This window comes from Branchiostoma lanceolatum, chromosome 12 (genome assembly GCF_035083965.1).
Source record: "Branchiostoma lanceolatum isolate klBraLanc5 chromosome 12, klBraLanc5.hap2, whole genome shotgun sequence".
Lineage (NCBI taxonomy): Eukaryota > Metazoa > Chordata > Leptocardii > Amphioxiformes > Branchiostomatidae > Branchiostoma > Branchiostoma lanceolatum.
In genome coordinates this window covers 9021457-9045544 of record NC_089733.1, presented here as the reverse complement: position 1 = coordinate 9045544, position 24088 = coordinate 9021457, and the positions used below count along the sequence as shown (strand labels likewise).

The window sequence follows — 24088 nt, the reverse complement described above, 5'->3', positions numbered from 1 at the left end:
AGAACAATTGGTTCCATTTTTGTGCAAGATCTCACTCTGTGTCTTGTAATATCTTAAGGATTCTCAAACAAAGAGTTACGGTTTGACAAATTTAAAGCTTGAAACTACACAAAAGCTTACATTTTCTCCTCCACATTTCAGGTACCGGTCAAGGGAAGAGTTTGCTGAGGACGTGAGGCTGATCTGCGACAACTGCGAAACGTTCAATGAGGACGAATCGGCTGTCGGGCAGGCCGGACACAACATGCGGGCGTGTTTCGAGACGCGGTGGTCCGAACTAACGGCAGACGGCGGCTACAGATAGGAGTTGGAGTGCCCAAACTGCTCATCCAGCCGCCATGGCCTGTCTGAAAGCTTTGCAACAATTCCTAAGAACTCTTTAAAAAAAACACTGCTTGAAATTTTGCAAGCCGATGAAAGCTGGAAGGATAATCCTGACTTTTTATGCTTTTGATGGAACAAAAAATATGTGGAAATGGTGCATGTGATACGGCAGAATCTTCTGACAAACAAAAAAAAACTGCTCACAGCAAAACATGAAGCTTTATGGGCCCGTCTTTGAGCTTACGGATGTACAGAAGTTACCAAACACAATCAGGGATCTGTGTTGTACAGTGATGTGATCATGTGATTGTTTTATGTAGGGTTTTACATGCAGGACAGTGTGGGCATACATGGGGGGGGATAAGACTGATCTGACTGTGTGCAAGCTTATTTCATTCCAAGTTGACCCTGTGTCGCAGGGTCTGGAAAACTGTGGATTCAGTCTTTGTGACCGGCAACTGAGCAGAATAATTATCAAAGAAGCACAGAAACGTTACACTAGAAAGTCACTCCTTAGCTATAACGTAGACAGAAGAATCGTGTATGTATAGAAATGTTGCAGAATTGATCTGAATGTGGAATAAACCTAACTGGTAAGGCAGACTTTGAAAGCTATACTTCTGGCTGATTGGACAAGCGCTATTGAACTGATAATGTTGGCTCATCATTGATTGGTTGGCTCATAAATCAGTGTGACCTATTTTACATTTTTTATTTGTTTCCTTCTGCCAGTAGTGGGTTGACATAGAAAAACTCCTAAGGATGGAATGGTGTAAGACATTTTAGTGTGAAAGTAGCTAAATTGATAGCATTCCACAGTTTCCTACGGTGTGTCTTTTACAGGGAGAACCTTTTAGAGTTGATATATACTGTCAGGGTGGATATGTAGTTGCTGCTTTGGCTGGACTATCTTGTGTGGTGGTGGGAAAATTGGTACTTTAATGCAGTGTCAGTCAGAAAAGCAAACAACTTTGTTACTTGCAATCCAAGCACAGCAACTATCTCAAACCCTTGACCAAACACAAACATACAGTCAGTAAAACAATACCTCCTTTACAGAGGTTATTAGAAAAGTTCTACAAGTTTTTAAAGTATTTAAACAGAGATACCATGCTTTCAATGGCTGTTTCCTTCCTTGAAAGTTTGTAGGTTCACACCATTCTCATCCTGAAGAATGTAACATAAAATCTGACCAAGATACCTCTAGGTGTGATCTTTGATAACACAACAGATGCTTCTCTATAAGTTAGTTTGTTGATCCTATTTATTAGTAACACATTTTCACTGCCTCACAATCTTCATATTTACATATACCTCAATACAAATTACAATGCAGACGTAGATATCGGTACTATCATGCTGTATAAAGTAGTATCCTGGATATAAGGATTTGTATAAAGATGTGTATTTCACAACTGTTGTGAGAACATCAGTGTATCTGCTAGAGTTTGAAAGCCATACTCAGTATCATACAATGTCTCTCATAAATCTCATAAAAGAGCACTTATTTAACTCCACATAAATAAAATATTACCAATCTGCCAGCGAAATGACACACAATGGGATCAAGCAAGCTTTGTGAAAAAAATGATCGTTATACGAGTTAGTGTCACATTGTTTACTAGACCTCTTGATTCAACATCAGTGTCTCATTGTCAAACCTGTTGCATATCATTGTGTCGCAAAGCAAAGTGAAACACAGTTGACATTTTCGAATCTGTAATCCTACAAATTTCTGTGGCTGCTGGTAGATACTATAGCTATTGTGTAAAGGTGTTAGTAAAATTAGAAATTTCTATCAAATGAATGTCATTTTGGTGTTTGTAATGTTTTGTTGCCATATTGACAAATGTTGCTTTTTTGGTCAATTTTGTAGATATTTTAGTTTGTAGTTTTTGTGTTTTCTGTGATTTTTTTCTGGAAATTGTCGATGCAAACATAGTTGAAATGTTGTAAAGACTTCAAGTGTCTTGTTCTGGTTGATTATGGAATCTACTCATGTGGGATGAAATAATTCACTGTTGCTTTAATGACATCAACACTACATTACCACCCAAGAACCATTCACAAAATGTAAGTCTTTCCACATCTTTTGTACAATTGATATTCGTGAGTGTGGATTCTTTCACATTTCCTTATACATGTGCTTCACCCTGCAAGTTTACTGTGCTTGAAACATTCTTTTTTGTGGATATTGTTTGCAATACTTGAACATTGTGTACAGTGTACTGTATTAGACATTTAAAACGGGCCAGTTGTACAGAGGGATCTCTAGAGTGTGAACAGCTAAGCCAGAAGGAAGACGGTTTAGGAGAACTTGATCTCATTTTTACAGCGAGTGAACTGTTACATTACTCAATACAGATGACCACACTGCCTGATAATGAACACATGGTTTTGTTGTCGTTATTGCGTTTCTCTCTTATAGTTTGACGGGGGAACGTAGAACTCTTTGAACACACAAGTTCCATGATACTCTTTTGTCTTTCAATAGCTTTCTGCTGCAGATCTTTTACAACAATTTGTACGGGATCCTTTGGAAATTTCAGACAATGCCTCATATTATTTTCGTTATCTTGGTATAAGCTAATCCTACAAATCTTGCACTTTCTTGTCAACGTTCGTTTTTTTTCACTGAAGCAAACACAAAATCACATCTGACAAAAACAGCCATTGGTGGGAAACTTTATTTCTGTCACATAGCTACATAGCTTAGTATATATAGTGTACTGCTGCAATTGAGTTACTCTTTTAACTGTCATTCCTAAATAAATCCGACTTGCAAAGCTGCATCAAGATACATGTATTACTAGTATATATTATATATTCCTACAATAGCATTCAGGATCTGGTTAGAATTTCCACCACAGAAACTGCAGTTGGCTTTAACTTTTGTGACGATCCTTGAATGTCAATGGCTCAACTTTTGTGACGATCCTTGAATGTCAATGGCTCAACTCTCGTCAATTTGATAGATGGAAAAAAAAGTTGGCGGAAGACAGGCCAAACTATATGCAATGAAGAGCGACTAAAACAGTTCCTACCTGGCCAAAGACTTCATGCTTGCAGGTGCTAAGCTGCTATTTTTCAAAGTTATACACTAAGAAGCATCACAATGACCAGTTGAAATACAACGTGTTCAAGTGCAAGATATTGTTAAAATGCAAAAGCCGAATTCTCCTATCTGTTTATCAGGAAATTCACTATTCTCATATTTTTGTTGATACAACATACACCCGCTGAAAAATCAATTTGAAATCCATTGACTTCAACACTCGAAGCTTTGATATTGAACATAACTTTTCCCATTCTATATGACCTCCTTCGGTCAATATTGACCATGGTAAATCCTATTTCACATCAGCCCAACAGAATCGGCTATGGTTAAACAGTTCTATTCGAAAATGACAGTCTCTGCCACCTAAATCACATCTGTAAGCTGACTCAGTTCTTTGCAAAGTTCTTTTCTGCGGATCCGCTTTTCTTTGGCGCTGCGCATCAGTTCCCCACTACAGACCTACTTATTGACTTTAATTTGTACAATCTGACGAACCGAATGCTTGAAGTGGTCAGGTCCCCTCCGGAACAGCTTGTGCGGGTTGAGGATGCCGTGCCCCTGGTCCGGAGTGTGCCGGCCGCGCCTGGAACACGCTCCTCGCAGGAGCTCTCTCATCACCGCGTTACACTGGACGCCCCTCCGCATCTCTTCACCACCTAGGACAGGTTATCATCACAACAGCCAGACTGATCAGTCGCCACAAGTCAAACACATGCCTAGCTCTCTGCTAAGATTTCAGGGAAAACAGAAATCGGAAATGTACATAGTTTCTGCTTCAAATACAACTTTAGACTTTGTGAATGAGGGAAGCTCGACCATTGTGATTACCTCTACATTTAACGTGCAACAAACAAAAGTCCTGTCGAAAGTACATGTATGTTTGCATATTCCTCTCCATCGACCGATGTCGATTTGACAGCAGTGCATCCCTTTATACATAGATTCACATGTATGTAAATAAATGGATAGAATTCGTACTTACCAACAGACTCGGCATACAGCAGGGTGAATCCGACGGTAGCGGCCGCGACCATGGCCGCCACAGCCGTCCCGCAGCACCCGCTGACGCCCTCGCCCAGCGCCAGGAAGTCCAGCTCCCGTCCGCGCGTGTTGAAGCTGGAGCCCTCCTCCTTCTTCGAGTGGCTCCCCACACAGATGACGTCACCAAGTTTTGCCGGGAAGGGGATCTCTCTGGACGTCTCGGGAAGCTCTGGGGCTGCTGCGATCACAACCTGTGGGAAATGCATTGTTACCGTTATCAAAGCCCAAAACGACAAGGAGAAAGAGCTTCTTCAGACCAATTCTAGCCGGTCGAAACCCATTTTCCAAGCAAAAACAGAAACCATTGGAAATAATTTACTTTTCTTCTTGTTCACCTCTAGTGTAAGTTGCTATTCATGTTCTCTGAAAAGCAAAAGTCCTTTTCGGGGTTATTAATTTCGGTTGCTTGAATATTACGTTCATCCTAGGCTTTGACCCAATGTTAGCTTGGACAAACAAAATATAGTTTTTTTAGAGTAGGAAAACATGGTATTATGATAAGCAAGGCCTAACAAGGTCAAGGGTCAAATTGATGGTACATGTACAAAACTTGATGGTAAAAAACGAAAATGCTAAGTATCTGCAAGTGGTACCCTTACCCTGCCTTTCTGCATAGCCTTGGACACGGCTCTGAGCGTGTTGAGGTTGAACTTCTCGAACCCAACTTGGATCAGGACAACATCAGCATTATGAACGTTAACTGCCTCGTTAATATCGTTAGCTATGTTCTCTTTGGATTGCTTGGAGTTTGCAACCTCGGCAACAACATACTGAGTATGCCCAGGCGCAAAGTCCAACACCCTGGTAGAACATTGCTCATCTTCAGGCAAATAACTTTGCTTAGCAACGATGTTAAGTTGCTCTGGATTGGCCAACTTTCCACCAATCACGGCAATGGTGACTTTTGCGTCAGGTTTCAGCGTGGACTCGCCAATCTTCTGCATCTTCGTCAGAAGTTTGGCTGCTGCGTCCTCAGCTTCTGTCAGCTCAGAGATGTCCAGGCGACCCTCGTTGTTTTGTTGTTCGTCTCCTGAGTCTAAAGGGGCAACAAGATAAACATTAAGTTCCTGTCAACATGAGATATTTTCTTAAATATTAACATCTCTTCACTCTTCTCACTTCTTTTACCTTCTCTGATAATTGTGTGGCATCGTGTGGCCCAGTAGGGTGTTTCGCCTAGAACTGTGAGGTCCCTGGTTCGAAACCACTGGTATGCCCCAATGTTGTGCCCTTGGGAAAGGGACTTTGCACGACTTTCCTCACTGGTTGCCATTGCACGGATTTTTCTGACCAATAAACCATTGTTATCATCATTAATAAGATAAGCTTGTAAACTGGCTATGATTCGTGCAGACTGCAACACAACGTCGCGTAACTATGAGAGATGTTAGACATTTGTTTTCTTTCCTGTCATCTATATACTGTTGATGAGAATTACCCTTTGTAAGAGGATGATATTCGGTAGTGATTTCCTGGACAGTCTGATGGAAGTGTTCATCTGGGAAGATCTGTGAGGGGTCCAGAATGCCGTGCCCGTGGTCCTCGCTGTGGTCGCCTGGTTCTGTCGCCATCTCGCGGAGGATGTGCCGCATCACCGCGTTGTTAGACACGGCAGTGCGGAGAGATTCTCCGCCTTAATGTGAAAAAAAGAGACGAACACAAATCATATGTGATGCAACATCTTTTTGGAGTATCGTGTAGATATATACAATCGAAAACGATGTACACACAAGGAAATCCCTAAGTTAATGGGAAACCTTCCCGGGGAAAGAAGCAATAGATATTGAAACATTTGGAAGAGTTGTCAATCAAATTAGCTCAGCTTGGAGACGGAATGAAAGAACGGACTAACAAGTTCATGCATAACACACGGTGCATTACACTATCACAGATGTTGACTATGAAGACCACAGCAAATAAAGGCAAACACACAGACTATTAACTATATAACCAGTCGCAAATTGATCAGGAAAGGAAGTTGTACGCCTGGCAAGATTCGATAAATCACACAATCGTCTGAACTGTGTGCCACATACCTACTCGCTGTGCATTTGCCAGGACCATAGCGACAATACCAGTCACGAATGGAGCCGCAAAGGACGTTCCCTTCACCGCAGAGATGGCGTTCTTCACCCCGTCCTTCCCCGGTGTTGCCGACCGGACCTCCCCGGGCCCAAGGATATCGATCTCCCTCCCTACCGGGGTAAACTTGGACGGCCGGCAGCGAGGGTCATGGCTTCCCACGCAGATGACATCGCCGAAGCGGGCAGGGTACTGCACGCCGAGGGAACGCTTCCGTCCGTCGCTACACGCCGCACAGACCACGGTGATGTTTTTGAGTGAGGCCCGGTAGATGCACTTCCTCAGCTGCACATCGAAGTTTGTAAAGCCAAGGGGTATGCAGATCACATCCACCTGTAGACACCAATCCGTTCAAGAATATGATGTATGTTGGCCAAACTGAGAGTCGATAACGGTCATATAAATGATATTTGCATGTTGTTGTGGCATCTGCGTTCAACTTATGCCGCATAAATATCGACAGGTCTATTAGTGGTGTTATTAGTTCAATGATTATCATAAAAAGTAATATGTTGTCCAAGTGGCCGTCGAAGTAGGCATGGATAAGAAGGCACGGCGTGTAAACTAACCTAAAGACCAGTCCTAAAAGCCATGATATGAAAATGTGTTTGTTTGCAGATACTTATACTTACAGTGTTACCTCTAAAGTAATTCAATCAAGGTGCTAACATACACTTCCCGCCCCCTGCCCCCAAGGCTAAGGGTAAATAATGACAGTTGTAATCATACATTTGTAAGAATTTATCTGAGGAACAGCTGACCTTGAGGGAGCCATCTTTCTTCTTGTCAATCAGCTCATTGATGGCTGCGATGACGCTCCTGACGTCACTCCTGTCTATTTTACAGATGTAGAGGTCCGCGAAAGGCGCCACTCCGTTACAGAACCCGGCCTCCTTCTCACCCCCGTCCTCTGCATCGTACGTTCCTCCTGCGACGATGGCTGCGCACTGGGTACCGTGTCCGTCCTCGTCGTCATCTGGGGACGAAAATATATAACAAAAATGATTACGTTTCGTCTGGCCATAGATTGGATTGGTGGCGTCGTATTAGTCCAAATGGTTAGGGTGTTTGGCCCAGATCCCAAAGGTCCTGTGTTCGAATCCCCTGATATGCCACGGATGTTGTAACTTTGGAAAAGTCACTTAATACGACTTGTCTCGCTCCACCCAGGTGTAAAATGGTTACCTGACTTCGGCTGGGGAATGAAAGGACGTTACAATTTGCTTCAGTGACCACTTTATTAGTCCCATACACATTTAATGTGTCTACAAGTCAGGAATGCGCTGTGGTAATGAAAAGCAAAGTTCTAGTACACACCGATGTCCAGGGCAGTCCCAGCAGGAGTGAAGTTCTTCCCCCGAATTTCGGGAAGATGTCTGAAGGCGTCGTGGTCCCTCGTGATGCCAGAGTCCAGGACTGCCACCGTCACCGGGTAGTTTTCCCGCCATACGTGGAAGTCTTTCGGCTCTTTCACCCCCAGACGGCCCCAACATTCATCGATACAGAGGAAGCTGTAGTCGTCCCCTTGCCAATCCATACTTTACCGCCTATTCTTTAGCTTTCTCTAGGAGAAAAGAAGACGGTATATTGAGTGGTCATAAAAGAAGCAAAAGCGAAGCAAGAAATCGTGTGTGTGTGCTTATGTGCTTATGTGTATTATATCGTATTTATGCGTATGTGCGTTTGTGTATGTATTAGTGTCTGTCTGTGTGTGCTTATATATATATATATATATGTGTGTGTGTGTGTGTGTGTGTGTGTGTGTGTATGTGTGTTTGTGTGTGTGTGTTTGTGTGTGTGTGTGTGTGTGTGTGTGTGTGTGTGTGTGTGTGTGTGTGTGTGTGTGTGTGTGTGTGTGTGTGTAAAAGTCTAAGTAAGCTACAAGCTACAAGTTTACAAAGTCGACATGATTAAGACAATTCGCTTCCCATGTGTGTAGGCGGGGTAAATATGTCGATTAGAATTCAGAACACAACTTGAGTCTAGCGCGCTACCAACAGATCTTCCCCAGACATAAACTCCACCTGTTGACAAGTGATGGCCTGGTGGGTGTGTTCACTCTGAGCTGATCTGCTCCAGTTGTACTGAGATATTCTGCTCAAGGAGTGGCTATGTCATGTAGAGCGCTAGCTCGCAAACTTCACAAAACTAGGTTGGGCAAGATATCAGATGTCTAGATCTGCTGGTACAACAATTGTCTGTTGTGCTGGGTGAACCAAGTACAATACACAAAGTCACGTAATGTCAACTTGAATCGATGCACACAAAGGACACATTCTGTAAAACTGAAAAACATGTTGACACGTATTTTTTTCATTACGCTTGGTTCTTAGCCATGTTTATGCGGATTTAAGTACCATGATACTAGTAATAAGTTTTGTCCGCCGTAATGATTCTGCAACAGACGACTTACAACCACAAAACTCCCTGGGCCAATTACCAACCTGAGAACATTAGGGAGTTCTTTAATGTCACTCAACCAAGAAACAGTCCTATGTTAGACTAAAAGCCGGTGTTCTATGCCAAATACAGCAATGTTTAAAGACCACTTCTGTACGTTTGTGTTTGTACCCAGTGACACAGCTATTAGTGCAGGACAATGTACACACAGCATAGCAGCCGTCAAATCGGCGTGACATTGCGTGGGAGGCTGAACAATAGACATTTTTCGCAGCAAAAAACATCTTCAATATTATATAAGCCTCCAGTTGCAAACTTTAACACTTGATAGATTACCAATGTTGCAATGTAGTTTTAGCACATTTGTCTTGGGTTATGAACGTTTTAAGCTAAGTCTATCCCGCGAATGTTTGCGTGGTATTGTCAACAGTCCGGACTACACTTCATTTAAACGCAGTGTAAAGTCAATCAATAAATCCTTTCCTGCAGACCAGCCGACATAACTCCAGATGAAAAAACATGTATTTGCTCCATCAATACACTAGGAAATTGATTGCCAATGGAAGATTTGTGGCAGCGGTTGGCATTATGGGTAGCAGCCTCAGAATCGAGAGGTTCTCTGCTCAAATCCCTGACAGGCCCAATGTTGTGTCCTTGGGAAGTCACTCAGAATGAAAATGGGTACCTACATGTAGCTTTCGCTAGGGACGTCTCTCGGATAGGAACGGTTAAGAACTCGGGTACGTTAAAGAACCCCCCACACATATCGGAAATTATATGTAAAGAGTACGGGTCCTTTCCGGCGTGAGTGCCTCAAACCCTTGATATAGACCACACCTGGGGCACCTGAGTTAGTGCCGAATGGCAGCCGCTCCAGACCCTTAATACGATTCACTGCGGCCCCGCCAATTGGAAGCTCCTTGCAATTCACCCCTCGGGCAGCTAGCGACAGTCTACTTTGTCAAATGAAAGACTAATCGACCAACTCAATAATGGTGATATATTACCTGCTAGTTTGTTTATAGCAGGTATTGCAGTCTTTAAATCCCGATAAGACTAATCTTTGACCGTGCGTCTTAAATCTGGGTCACCAAGCAGAAAAAAAGCTACGAGTCTGGTAGCTGCAATGCAACGGTGTCCCAGATCCTCTCAACTACGCGATTTTTAAGGATAGGCAAATGTTCGCAGGTCACTGAGCTTAGTCTAGCATAACATGGTAGATTTTCAGGTAAAAATAAGCTCAATTCACTGGCGATTTTGTTATTGGGCGACCTTCTTGCGACCAACACTGTTTCGGCCGAAAGTCGCTGGCAGTATGACGACCCCCTTTAAAGACACATATGCTTCAAAAGAAAAAGGTTAACGTTGTCATGTCTTACAGAGCACTGTCTTGTCCCGTATCACTGATCATAATCAGAAGTAACAAATACTCTTACCTTACAGGATGAACTGTGGTGGACGTTGTTGCCTCCCGGCTGCAGCTGTTCTTCTGTGTTTGGCTCGACCGACTCCTTCTCTGCCCAGGTAGATCGGTAGTTCTACCTGCCACGCCCCTCATCACCTTTAACCCCAGCGATCACATCCGTCAATACTATTGGTCGAGAGTAAAACTAATGACGTGTTGTTGAAGCACCTTACATACAAACATGGCCATGGAACAGGGACGTGTTGACAAAGTTTCACGTCAAATGACATCATAGATTGAACATCCATAGCAACGTCACGCTAGGTGCACAAGTTTTCAATACGCGTGGGGATGGCCTTTTCTTTGAGCGCCTTAATCACATTTAAGAAACGTGAGCCGTTAATGTTTGAGTCTTGAGAATAAGCCATTAGGGCCCTGTCACACTTGTGCGTATATCAAAGTGCGTATGAGTTGCGAGTCAGCATTTCTTTGGTTTAAGTAAAGTTTGAGGGGAAGAAGTTGTTTTTCACTTTGACCTACCGCTGTGTGACCTGGTTATCGAACCAAAGAAATGACTTATTCAGCTGCAAACTTTACCTAAAGGCTAACCCAAAAACATGTTAATACGCAACTCATGCGGACTTGTACATACGCACAAGTGTGACAGGGGCTTTACTATCTGACAAATGGAGCTCCCTTTCATAGTCAGTGTTGTGGAGTCAGCCGATCAAGGTGTATCATGGTTGTATCTCTCTGTCTTAGGCAAGGTTACTAGTAATCTCCTTGGTTGGTTTTAGATTACCGTCTAATTACAACTTACTATACCCATTAGATAAGTGAAAAATCCGACAGGTAGCAGACATGAAGGAAAGACAAACATGTGTGTGCAATTAGCATCTCTTTATTTGCCACAAAGTCACAAATCTATAAGGCACTATATGAACACAGAACTACTGGTACAAATGCATGAAGATCATTGCAATGCTTTTGGCCATGTTGATTTGATTATATGGATGACATCCCCTGGGAACCCCAAAACTGATGTAAGCTGAAAAATCCGACAGGTAGCAGACATGAAGGAAAGACAAACATTTGTGTGCAATTAGCATCTCTTTATTTGCCACAAAGTCACAAATCTATAAGGCACTATATGAACACAGAACTACTGGTACAAATGCATGAAGATCATTGCAATGCTTTTGGCCATGTTGATTTGATTATATGGATGACATCCCCTGGGAACCCCAAAACTGATGTAAGCTTGCGAATAAAAAACATTTGGTAAAAACAAAGTTGTTGTCATTCTGAAATCTACGTGGTTTGGAAGGTTGAACATCGAGTATTGTATACCGAATAATAGATTCTTCATTTTTGTTCCTTGGCTTTGGAATTGACTTAGGCATTGTACAATATTAGTACATAGTATCTTTTTTCCAAAATAACTTTTTTTTCAATTCACAGCATTTATTTGCTCATTTTGCAGCTGCTTTGTACGATTTACATGGTCGAAAAAACTTTTTTTCGTGTGGAAATGGACAGACATTGATGCGCGCGGGGATGACATCCTACAACCAAATCAACATGGCCTCATGTATACAACTGTTTCAAGTTGTATACATAAGGTTCAAGATTATCAACAGTCTGATTGGTCCCAGCTACATGTACAAATGGTTACACAGGTATGATGGCATGTTATGAAGTACAGATAGTTAAACATTAACACTCTAATCACAGCATGATTAAAATCAATTTGCAGCAAAGGTATTACAATTATATATCACAATTTCACAAGTGAGATACAATAATTTCTTGTATATGTTAAAGAACAACAAAAACATTGATATAACAAAAATCTAAAATTGAGCAAATATCATGATTAAGATCAATTTGCGACAAAGGTATTGCATATCACAATTTCACAAATAAGATAGAATTATTTATTGTAAGAATAACAAAAATATTGATACAACAAAAATCTAAAATTGAACAAATATTTTTTGTTACAGTATAGACTACAGCATATCACTCTTCAGTATTGATTATATAGACGTAATAACCAATAAACAAAAATTACAGGTGTTTCAGTTACTTTGTAGCTGTGGCATTGTTTGGTGTTATAGTGTTTGCCCCAGAATCATTTTTGGTTTGAAACCCCTGACATGCCTTGATGTTCTGCCGATGAGAAAGGCACTTGGCACAAATTTACTCACTTCATTCAGGTTAAAATGGGTACCTAGCTTTGGTTAGGGACATCCCTAAGATTGGATGTTATATGGAAGTCACGTGTTTGAGGAGAGCCACGCCTCAAGCACATTTAAGAACCCACCACACTTATTGGAAAGAGTAGGGGTCCATCCCAGTATAAGTGAATCAAACCTTTCCAGTAAAATAATTCTGGTCCATCTTTAATACACAATATATGCACATGCTAGTATCTTTTCTGCTGGCATAGATGAGGCTATTGATAAACATAACATAAATTTGCGTAACATACAAGTACACTCCAGAAATCAAATTAATCCATAAAAATTGCATAATGATAAACATCATAAGATCCATTGCAATTCTAGATACATGTACATGCATTATGTACAGCTGCACAGATAAAATTTTGTCAAGATATTTGATTGTCACAGAATACGTAAATGCTGATACCTAATGATTGTGGCTACTAGAATGTACCAACATTGCTCTCTTTTTATCAACACTATTAATCTATTTGCTCGACTGGTAGCCTCTTCACAAGTCTTCTTCAATAAAATGTGGGTTCCTTGATTTTGATAGTCGTATCATTGTTCTCCCTTCATTAGTAATGGTGGGGAAGCAAGAATATAATTTGGACACTTCTGCACACATCTTTTCAACTTTTGTCTTTCACTGCATTAGAGGAGCCATACATTTACAAATTGTCTTTGACACAAGTAGTTTCATACATCACCTTTTCAATTTCCAAAGGGTGGGCACTAACTCTAATCTTACTGACAGCGGAACGTTCTTCAAAGTTCCAAATATTTCTCCACGGAATATTCAGTTTACATTTTCTGTAGAATCTCAGCTTATCCCCAATCAATTCTGCATAATATAGTACTTTGTTTACAGCAATGTCATTTGTACAAACATCCATTTCATGGGGTTATAATTAATACATATTCGTCAAGAGGGTTGACTGATGAGTTACAACAAAATTTTTTCCAAAGATATAATGTTACTGTCTCAAATCGACAACTTTGGTTGTGCAATCCAGTCTCTTTTCATTTACTTGTAGACTGATAATCTAATACAAGTGCAATGTAAGATCATTCATGATTCACAAAAAATTAACTTTTATGCTCATGCAGTCATGCTAAATAGCCTGAGTGCCATCCTGAGTCCAAAGATAGTTTACCAGGGCTCCCATACTACTACACTTACTATCTAGTCTGGGCCATGATGCTGACATGTGGGGAGGGCTGGGCTGGGCCTCTTCCTATTAGATGACCCTTCAATACCACAGTCCAATAAAGCTACTGCATTTTTTTATATAAGCTCTAACCACATTGCTTTGGTAGGGGTCAGAAATCAGCCGCATGTGTATGTAGAGTACAGCAGCACATGTAAGTAGGGAGTATGGGAGCTCTGGGAAGTATGGCACCCAAGTATGGGGGGTGCAAATTGTTTAGGTTAAGTTTGCGGGGAAGAAGTTGTTTTTCACATTGACCCACCATCGTGCAGCCTGCTTATAGAACTGAAAAACGTCTTCTTTGGCCGCAAACTTTACCTAAGACAAAAAACGTCAATACAGAACTCATACAGACTTGAATATATGCTATGGTTAGGTCCCAGCAATTTTCTTGACAAGATCCTCAAAGTGCTGTGGTCCCCACTTGAACAGCTTGTCAGGGTCCAGGGTACCGTAGCCGCGGTCAGGTGTGTGGTATCCGCGGCTAGAGCAGGCCTCACGCAGAAGCTCCCGTATCATCGTGTTGGACTTGAGCTTATCACGCAGGCTTTTTCCACCTGGAAACAAATTTACATGTCTGTAATTAAAATGCAGGTTCTCTAGCATAAGCTAAGACAGAGGGTAGTATCATCGTGTATGTTTGACTTTGAGGTAAGTGTATCAAATATAGCCTCCATTGATGCACATGATGTCCACAAACCTAATATCATCTTTCAATATGTATTTCATCTTATCACCTAGTCAAATACCATGATATTGCATTGACAAGACATAGAAAATTATAAACAACAGGCAAAACAATGCATCATTGCTTGAATTTAACCATTATCATAGTACTTGACTTACCGACAGATTCTGCATACATCAATGTGAAGCCAACTACTGCTGTTGCCATGGCAGCTGCCACTGATGTTCCAGACACACTATTGTACGACCTGGTGGTCTCTGCAGAGGCGGCCTTGACTGGATGCTCCTCTCCTATCACGAGGAAGTCCATCTCACGTCCCCTCACACTGTGGCTTGAGGCAGGGCTCGTCCTTGAGTGACTGCCCACACAGATGACGTCACCGTGCCTGGCTGGGTAGGAGATTTCTCGTGCCACTGGGCTATGAGCTGCAGCTGCAATCACAATCTGAGTACATAGAAGAAATACATAAATCATACTTTCAATTGTGTTGAGGTATCAAAAAAGACAGGGCTCAAACAAAGAAAAAAAAGAAAAGAAATAAACAAATATAGACTTGAATAACACATTATGAGCGTAACTAGTGTACAGAGTGATACTGATACATATATTACTAGTAATATTAAGTATGTCTAAGATGATCTTATCCTTATATCAGCTGTTGTACTTAAATCATCAGTATATAACAGCATCAATACAATGCAGCCAAATGGATTACGCTATTTCAGGATTGTAAAACCATGTGAGTTAGAAACAGCTATGACGTTGTCTCAAGCTCTTTTTCTTACCTTGCCATTCTGCTGAGCTTTAGTCACAGCCTCATACATCCTGTGGTCAAACTTCACAAATCCTACTGGGATGAGAATGATGTCTGCTGCATGCTTGGATGCCCAGTCGACTGCCTCGACCACCCATGCTTGGTTTGATCTGCCGTGTTTATCCACTACTTTTGCTATGAGAAGCTGAGTTTTCTCAGGTGCAAACCCAGCTGCAATACTTGCGAGTGCTGTTCCTACTCCCAGTGTGTTGACAGACAGATCCCAACTCTCCTGGGGTACAAAGCAGGCCTTGCCCTGGATGATGTCTTCTGCAAAGTCTTTGTGATCCATGTAGATCCCACTTCCAAGAACCGCTACCGTGACGTGTACTCCTGCTTTAAGGCGACACCGATGCTTCTGCATTGTAGCATGTAGTGCTGCTGCTCCATCTCTAGATGCTGGCTGTTCCAATGAAGTAAAATCACAGGCCATGCCTTCTTCACTTCCTTGATTATAGGATGCAGCTTGCTCACTAACTGAACTATAGTGATAGGGTTGGCACTCGGGAGGACATTCCTCTATGGTTACATAGTTGGGGATGTCTTTGAGTTCCCTTCCTTTTAGAAATCTTCTCTCGTTAAGGTCTCTCTGATGGATGATGACGTTCACGTTGGAGATTTTCTCCTGACTTTTGCTATCTGCAGGTACCTTACGCAAATCAACTTTTTCACAGTTCACTGTCAGTGGTCCGGAATCAGGTGATTTTAGTTTTTGAAGCGTCTGCATGGTTTTTTTGATGTCTGAAAACAACAGCTGGTTTTCCCCTCCAGTAAGACACAGGTGTTCCACATTGCTCACAAGGTCACCTCCAAGCTGGGTCAGGAATTCCTGCAAAGCAGCTGATCCTTCTGTATTGCCATAAGCTGCATCTGATGGTGAAGGGAGCACAAGGCACGAAATCTTGCGATCTGTAACTTTTTTATTTATTTTGTTACAGAAGACTTTAAGATCAATGGATCTTTTTTCCTCTATATACTGATATGAAGATGCGAGCTTGGCATGATCACGATCAGGGCTCAGTGGCAGCTTCAATACGTCAGAATATTCAGGAAGAGATAAGTTGATAGAATCCATCCATGATGAGAACACAACATCCTCTAGAAGCTCCACCGCACGAGTCACATGCTTGGGTTCTTTAGTGCCCTTCCGTATCTCATCTGCACAACGTAGGTCTTCAGAAATAAACTTGATTGCCACTTTTCTGAGGTCATAGTTCCTAAGATTGAGATCTGTCAAAAAAAGTATACCATTCAATATACGAAAGCTCTAGACAGTTAGTAAATCTACATTAGTACATGGTATCAAGATGGTAGTAATGGTAATTACACACACCATTTTGGAGATGGTTGAAAGAAGACAACACTAATGTTGGTCATGTACATACTTACATGTATAACAGTCACAATAATATCCATTTCTTCCAAATTTTCTCACATCTGAAAAGCCTTACCCACGTACACAAATCTTAAGGTTTAAAAGGTACATAAAAATCAACTGGGCAGCATAGTTTACACATCATGATAATAGCAAATATCAGTGTTAACAGAATTCTTGTTTCCACCAGCACCTGAAGGAAAATTATATCTTTGGCTTGCATTCACTTTGTTCTAAGGTAAAATTTAATGAATGTATCTGTACCTGGTTCAGGAGATGGTGATAGATCTAGAGATGTGATGCTTCCCACTATCTTACGGAAGTAGTCATCTGACTCTGAGAAACCAAAAATCCGAAGTGGATCCAGAGTGCCATGGCCACGAAACTGGGTGTGATCTCCGGGTTCTGACGCCATCTCACGTAGAATTTGCTTCATCACCACGTTGTTTGAAATGGCTTTACAAAGCTTCAGTCCATCTGGTCCACCTATAAAAGAATGCAACCTTCCTATAAAACTGTCACACTCCAATTTCATCTCCTCTTCAACCTCATGCAAAATGTCTGACACTCAGTATACACAGAACACAAACTCAATTAACCCAAGTTACCAAATTTAAAATTGATTCAAACAATTTTGTACACAACACAACCCATTTGTGGTAAGTTCCCAATTCAACACTGTCTTAGAGTAAAAGAACTTGAATATCTATCATGAATGATAGTCATACAGTAGATCACAACATACTTATCAACAAACTATTCACCTATGGATTTACCGACTCTGCCCTTCGTTGGCTAAAAGACTACTTAACTAACAGAAAACAGTTCGTCTCTAATAGAAATAATATTTCCTCCCAAAATGTCTTAACATGTGGCGTACCACAAGGATCCATTCTTGGTCCCCTCTTGTTTTTAATTTATGTTAACGACTTGGCATCAGTATCAAATAAATTATTTGCTCTGTTATTTGCAGATGATACAAACTTATTTATGTCCCACAAAAATTTTGTCACGTTAGTAACATCTATGAATAATGAATTGTATAAGATAAATCAATGGTTCAAGGCAAATAAATTGTCCCTTAACGTAAAAAAAACTAATTTTATTATCTTTGTAGGAAGGAACAAGAAATACGATAAAGAAAAGGCTAGGATCTATATTAATGACAATGCTATCAATCAAGTAAGTCACACCCGTTTTTTAGGCGTAATTATAGACGAGAAACTTTCATGGAAGAACCAAATTGATTTTGTTTGCAAAAAAATTTCCAAAAACATAGGCATCATTAGAAAAGTCAAATCTTTGCTGTCACGAAACATATTTATGGTTCTTTATTACAGTTTGATTTACCCTTATCTAACTTATTGCAACATAATTTGGGGTAGTACGTACACAACATCCATCAATCCTGTTTACCTCCTTCAAAAGCGCTTTGTACGAATAGCAGCCAATGCGTCATTCACAGCACACACAGCAGCTCTGTTTCGTGATTTAAATGTTATGACTGTATTTGACATCAATAAATTTCAAATTGCCTTATTTGTCCATAAAATTGTCCATAATAGCTCTTCCCTACCTGAACAATACAAAGGTCTTTTAAATTTCAACTCAGATATCCATCACCACTATACGAGACAACATAATCTTTTAAGATCAATTATGACAAAAACTACTCAAAAACAACATACAATCATGTTTAGAGGCCCCACCGTATGGAACAATCTCAGCCAAATTCTACAGTCCTGCTCGTCTTTACCTAGTTTCAAAAAACTTTTAAAGATAGATGTCATAGAACATCCAAGTATTACTTTCTCCTGATTTGTTTGTTTTCCTTGTTTTCCACTTTTCCTTTGGTATCTGATGACAAAATAATTCATATGATTGTTATTTTTGTATAATTTTGACCTATTTCTTTATAAATTGTTATTCATTATAATACTTATTATGTTTACAACTCAAAATTTACTTTGTAGTTCCTCTTCTTTTCATTTGTTTCATTAGGATTTATGTTAAAATTCCAATTTCTTCTTTCGTTAGTTTTTCTTAGTTTCGATGATATATAATTTTGTAAAAATCCCATTTGAGTAGTTTAGGGGAGGCCCCCGAAAAGCCGTATAGGCTTCTGGCCTCTCCTGCATGTATTCTTTACTCTATTTCTCTTTGTTTTATATTGTATATATGCGAAGAAACAATAAACAATAAACAATGATGCATAAATTTCAATCATTATGACTATGTCAAAGAAAATTTAATTGAAAATTGAATGTCATTCTGTGACAGTACATACCTATTCGCTGGGCATTTGCCAAGATGATTGCCACCATACCAGCCACATATGGACCAGCAAAGGATGTTCCTCTAGCTTTCACAATAGCATTTTTAACCTTGGGTTTGTCAGCGACAGGACAAGCTGATCTTATCTCTCCTGGACCAAGGATGTCGACTTCTCTCCCCACAGCCGTGAAGGTGGATTGATTACCAAGATAGTCGTGGCTTCCAACACAAATGACATTGCCATAGCGAGCAGGATACTGTACACTGTTGGAGCTCCTGTGTCCTTCGTTACATGCTGAGCAGACTATTATGATGTTGTTGAGTGAAGCCTCATGGATGCACTGCTCTACCTTTTCATTGTACGTCCAATGCACAAGGGATATGGAGATCACATCCACCTATATTTAGGTCATTAAAGTGTAATAACAAATGAGTCTCCTGATCATAGTTCAATGAAAAACTTACTAAAACCTACACACAATAATTATTACCACTTCTTGGAGCAAACATGTGGCTACCTTTTGATGTGAAACCAGTGCCAACTTGGAGGGGTTAGGCATATATTATTACAGCTAGCTAGCTGTAGTACAGCTATTATCAGTCAGTCTATACAGACTATGACACAATACTGTGCAATATAACAGTAGTCAACAAACACACAGAATACCTGTCATTGTTGCGATGTAGGGGTCATATCACTAACCTGCAATCCCCCTTCCTTCTTCTTCTCTTTAATTAGATGGTTGATCGCATCAACAAGGCTCTGAGTTTTCAGGTTCACTTTACAGAAGTAAAGATTTACAAATGGTGCTACTCCGTTCCAGAATGACTCTTCATACCAAGATGGTTGCAATTGGTCACCTTGTTTTTGGTACTCTATAGCCTCGTATTCCCCTCCTGCAATAATAGCTGCACATCGAGTGCCATGAAGATGATACTCCTTTTTTTTATCTGCAGAAAGTTGTTGATCTGCAGAAAGAAAAAAAATACTATTAATAACTGTTAGTATCATATCATAATTTGACCAAACATGAGACAATCCAGTACTGTGTGAGTGAGTGAGCAAGGAGTTTAAAATAAGAACCTCCTTGGAGTGAGTGAGTGAGTGAGTGAGTGAGTGAGTGAGTGAGTGAGTGAGTGAGTGAGTGAGTGAATATAATGTGTTGTTATGAATATGAGTGTGAACTCACAAATTTAAGTTACGTCATAATAGCACGACTGACGACTCTAGACAGGCAGTAAGGTGCATAACCGTCACTGGGCTTTATTGACAGGACAACAACAATTACAGATGCAAGATGGCGGACAGAGCCGTGACGTCATGGGCTATCGGACCATACCAATAATAACATAGGGTGGCGTTACATTAGGTTGAGAATACATTGGATAAACTGACATTTTGTTAATCAACAATTTCATTTGTATGACAAGCAGACTCTACTTGTAAAAATGTGCAACATCACAGCTCAGCTTCACACAACAGGACATTAGTGTAGTGTAGTAATAATTTGTAACAAAAGATGGAATATCTGAAGATGGAGTCTCAGTTTACTTGGCGTTATCTGCACAATGACATAGAGATTCATCATAAGAATTAAAAGGAATGCAACATACCAGTATCTTTGTCAGTTGCGGGTGAGGTGAAATCTTTCTCTTGAATCTCATTTGGGTGATGCTTGAATGCATTGTGGTCCTTCATCAGGTTTGTGTCCAAGACAGCTACAGTCACTGGGAAATTGTTTCGCCATGTCTCGAAGTCTTTCTCAAAGTCGCTGACGCCGAGTTTGGCCCAACATTCCCTGATGTGTAGGAAATTGAAGGTGTCTCCTTGCCATTGATCTTTCTTCTTCTTGGAGCTTGCTGCTGCACTGTCACTGTAAATTAGGGGTAAGTGATGTAATTGTGTGTGCAATATACAACATTTTAACCTCAAACCCACCCTTAACCAGGATATGTAATGCACCTGATCACTGACAGGTTTAAAATGCAGATTACTTGACTCAGTCATTTTGCTACTCAGAGTAGCACAATGTATGTGCTAGCGTGTCTGGTATCCAAACCTGAGAATTTTATATACTACTGGGTCTCTTTCCTTCTCTCTGCAAACATTTCCAGAGAGGACAATAGTGGCTTGGCAGCAATAATAGGTTAGGCTCCTTTGACTTCTTGGACCACTGGCATTTACTTGGGGGGGGGGGGGGTTTGGAGTGCTGATTTGTTGTTTTCTAACATGGGCTAAGGTAACATTATGAGAATACCTAATAGGCTCTCTTATAGGTTCTCTTATGCCAGGAGAGATCTCCCCTTACATTTAGAGAACCTTAGCCCATATTGAAAATCTTAAATTAGCGCTACCCCCAAAAATAAATTCCAGCAGTCCAAGAAGTCTGTGAAGGAGGCTAGGTTTGGATACAATGTGCTACACAGCAACTGATATATAGTGAATTTTTAATACAGTGATTCATCAACCGTCCATTAGAACATGCTAATTTCACTGTTATACATGAGGAAGATAAACTAGTAACACGCAGGACAGTGGGTAAAGTACCATGTTAACAAATTTAGTATACCTGTTCTCCATGATTAGGACATCCGCTGGGATGGACTTAGTCTAGTACTGTACCTGGAGTTGTGTAAAGAATCAGTTTAGGGAATTCATTTAAATTAGGAATTCATTTGCATAACTGATATCTGTTTATGTTCCACCTTAAATAAACTACCATATACTAGTACATATTGTTACAAGTATTTGAGTCCTATAATTATGGTAAACACTGCAAATATAGATTTTCCTAATTACCTTCGCGACGAAATTTTGTCGAGAAGGTTATTTTTTGATGCATGTCTGTGTGTCTGTTAGTGAACAGGATAAGTCGAGAACGCCTGGATGGTTTGTTGTCGTATTTGGTGTGTCCGTGTGTATGTGGGAAATCTCAAGATGATTAGATTTTGGGCAAAGTACTTTGCATAATTAAGGAGAAAAGTGTAAAAATGTGTTAAATTGTATGCTCATACTATGCGTTCTGGTTGCGACGTGTGGGCTGTGTTGTTTCAAGGGATATTGATACGGGCAGGGGTGCTAAGTTGGTCATGAGGGGTCCTGAGGCAGGCAGGAAACGTCAGTTACTGCCAGGGACAAATTGGCTGTCAGCCAGCTGTATTCATTGGTGTGGAATGTCTGTGTGTCTCTTAGTGAACACAATAAGTCGAGAATTCTTGGAAGGATTGTCTTGGTATTTGGTATGTTGGTAGGTCTCAATGAAACCTGAAAATGATAAGATTTTGGGCCCCCTAGCGGCTTGTTATGGTACTGCAGCGGAACTTCCTGTTATGATATCTCGTGTTGTGGACATGCTATGGAACTGATTTTTGAGTGGTAGATAGCTCGTTGGGCAGAGAGTAAGTGGTATAGGTTTGGGGCCCCTAGCAACTTTTTTGGAACTGCAGGGGCAGGTTTTGCTTCAGACTTTGAAAGGGAATAACTCAAGAAGGGCTTGATGGAAGGTCATGATTTTTTGCAAGTACATAGCTTGAGCGATGATGTACATGATTGGATACTTATTATGCAAATCAGTAACTTATTTGCATAATTAATGAGGAAAGTTTATACATCCATCAATTTCCATGATAGGGCTCGCAAACATGTGACATATGTAACTGAGGAAGAGAGAAATATTAATAGATATCAGCTATGCAAATGAGAACCTCATTTACATAATTAATGAGAAAATACTATAACTCGAGATGGGCTTGATGGATGGTCATGATTTTTGGTATGTAGATAGCTTACGTGATGCTTTGTATGATTGGATGATAATTATGCAAATCAGATTATAATTAATGAGGCAATTTTAAAAACCTGCTGTGTTCCATGATATGACTATTCAAATATGTGACATTTGTAACTGAGGAAGAGAGGAATGTCAATAGATAGACATCATGCAAATGTAGGCCTAATTTGCATAATTAATGAGAAACTACTATCATTCCATACTAGTAAATAACGGCAATTTCATACTTGTGGCATTTAGAAGTTGTGTGAATGTGAACACCATTGAATCAAATTATGCTAATAAGGAGCTTATTTGCATTATTGATGATAAATGTTAGCATAACCTTCTTTGTTAAGCTCATAATCATAACAAGGAGGTTTGGACAACTTATGTTATTTGGGTGAGGAGGATCAACTGGTATGATTTTTGATTGATGAAAAACACTCCTAATACGTCAGTCATAAAGGTCAAAATCATTTGGCGAAGGTATGAGGTCGTAGAACTCTTGTTAATTATGCAAACAAGTTCCAATTTGCATAATTTGCACTTCATCATGTACATCTCTGTCTAAGCTACCTGCATGCTAAATATGATGGAATTCCGTCGTTCCATCGTTCCTTCATTCATTTATTCTCCTTGGAAAATTTTGACAACATCACTCCTGCAGTTCCAGAGCAAGCTGCTAGGTGGCCAAAACCCACACCACTCCTTTCTTACATCTGTCGGTGACAAGCTATCTGTCACCAAAAAATCAAGACCATAGCACGTCTAGGTCGAAAACGGAAGTTGTGTTGCAGTACCAAGGTCACATACCAGGGGGACCAAAATCAAGTCCTTTGTCGCTCCAACACCTACCCACATACCAAATATCATCGTAATCAATCCAGAGGTTCTTGAGTTATGCTGACTACGGTACAATACTGTCCAGAAACACAGACAGACAGACACGCCAAAAACAATATCTCCATTTTTCATGGAGATAATAATTTGACAAAGTAACAGCGCAGCAGCTATTTGTTGCGTAGGTGCACGCAAAAAACTGCAAGCTCAGTGGTCCAGCAAGTTTGTGTTCAGTGCATATCGTGTGGATCCTGTATATACGTATATATACGTGTGCAGGTCATACCATGCATACCGCGGTGAACCGAAGTTGGTCAGGGTATGTGTGTGTGAGGACAGGTCCACCCCTCCCAGCAATTAGCATAATTTATGAGAAAAATTCTACTAGTACAGATCCGCTGCATTCCATTGTAGGACTCTCAAACACTTCACCTATGTAACTGAGATAGAGAGGAATATCGACACATATAATTAATGATACAAATGAATATCTAATTCCAAAAAAGCTGCTACGTGGCCCAAACCTACACAACTTACTCTCCCTCCCAAGAGCTAATCTACCACTTTAATAAAAA

The 24088-nt window shown here is 40.5% G+C and overlaps 3 protein-coding genes across 24 annotated transcripts in view; 1 reads left to right on the top strand and 2 right to left on the bottom strand.

Annotated features, from left to right (window-relative positions):
* LOC136446143 (bromodomain adjacent to zinc finger domain protein 2B-like) overlaps positions 1 to 2712 on the top strand; it is a 49967-nt gene extending 47255 nt beyond the window's left edge. For all 22 annotated transcript variants that reach the window (XM_066444433.1, XM_066444451.1, XM_066444437.1 and 19 more), the window contains one exon: positions 142 to 2712. In XM_066444433.1, coding sequence (XP_066300530.1) covers positions 142 to 304 — 163 coding nt within the window. In that variant the 3' untranslated portion in view covers positions 305 to 2712. The remainder of the gene's footprint in view (positions 1 to 141) is intronic.
* A 286-nt stretch (positions 2713 to 2998) lies between these two features.
* Positions 2999 to 8068, bottom strand: LOC136446146 (uncharacterized). The gene is made up of 7 exons (XM_066444455.1): positions 7823 to 8068; positions 7267 to 7481; positions 6460 to 6838; positions 5862 to 6056; positions 5023 to 5459; positions 4365 to 4614; positions 2999 to 4038 (listed from the first exon to the last, which is right to left on the bottom strand). Exons 1-7 carry the CDS (start codon positions 8040 to 8042, stop codon positions 3842 to 3844), a joined length of 1893 nt encoding a protein of 630 aa, XP_066300552.1. The 5' UTR covers positions 8043 to 8068; the 3' UTR covers positions 2999 to 3841.
* Positions 8069 to 14118: 6050 nt separating this feature from the next.
* Positions 14119 to 21525, bottom strand: LOC136446628 (uncharacterized). Its single transcript, XM_066445104.1, has 8 exons — positions 21471 to 21525; positions 20515 to 20774; positions 19604 to 19869; positions 18914 to 19298; positions 16891 to 17112; positions 15223 to 16481; positions 14596 to 14881; positions 14119 to 14306 (listed from the first exon to the last, which is right to left on the bottom strand). The coding sequence occupies exons 1-8, from the start codon at positions 21479 to 21481 to the stop codon at positions 14122 to 14124; spliced, it is 2874 nt and encodes a 957-aa protein (XP_066301201.1). The 5' UTR covers positions 21482 to 21525; the 3' UTR covers positions 14119 to 14121.
* Between the last annotated feature and the right edge of the window lie 2563 nt (positions 21526 to 24088).

Coding starts and splice junctions, on each gene's coding strand:
- LOC136446146 (XM_066444455.1), bottom strand. CDS start 8,042: ATGGATTGGCAAGGGGACGACTACAGCTTCCTCTGTATCGATGAATGT. Junction 6,839..7,266: donor AGAAAGATGGCTCCCTCAAG/GTCAGCTGTTCC, acceptor TGGTGTCTACAG/GTGGATGTGATCTGCATACC. Junction 6,057..6,459: donor GGCAAATGCACAGCGAGTAG/GTATGTGGCACA, acceptor TTTCACATTAAG/GCGGAGAATCTCTCCGCACT.
- LOC136446628 (XM_066445104.1), bottom strand. Junction 19,299..19,603: donor AGAAGGAAGGGGGATTGCAG/GTTAGTGATATG, acceptor ACCTAAATATAG/GTGGATGTGATCTCCATATC. Junction 14,882..15,222: donor AAGCTCAGCAGAATGGCAAG/GTAAGAAAAAGA, acceptor CTATGTACTCAG/ATTGTGATTGCAGCTGCAGC.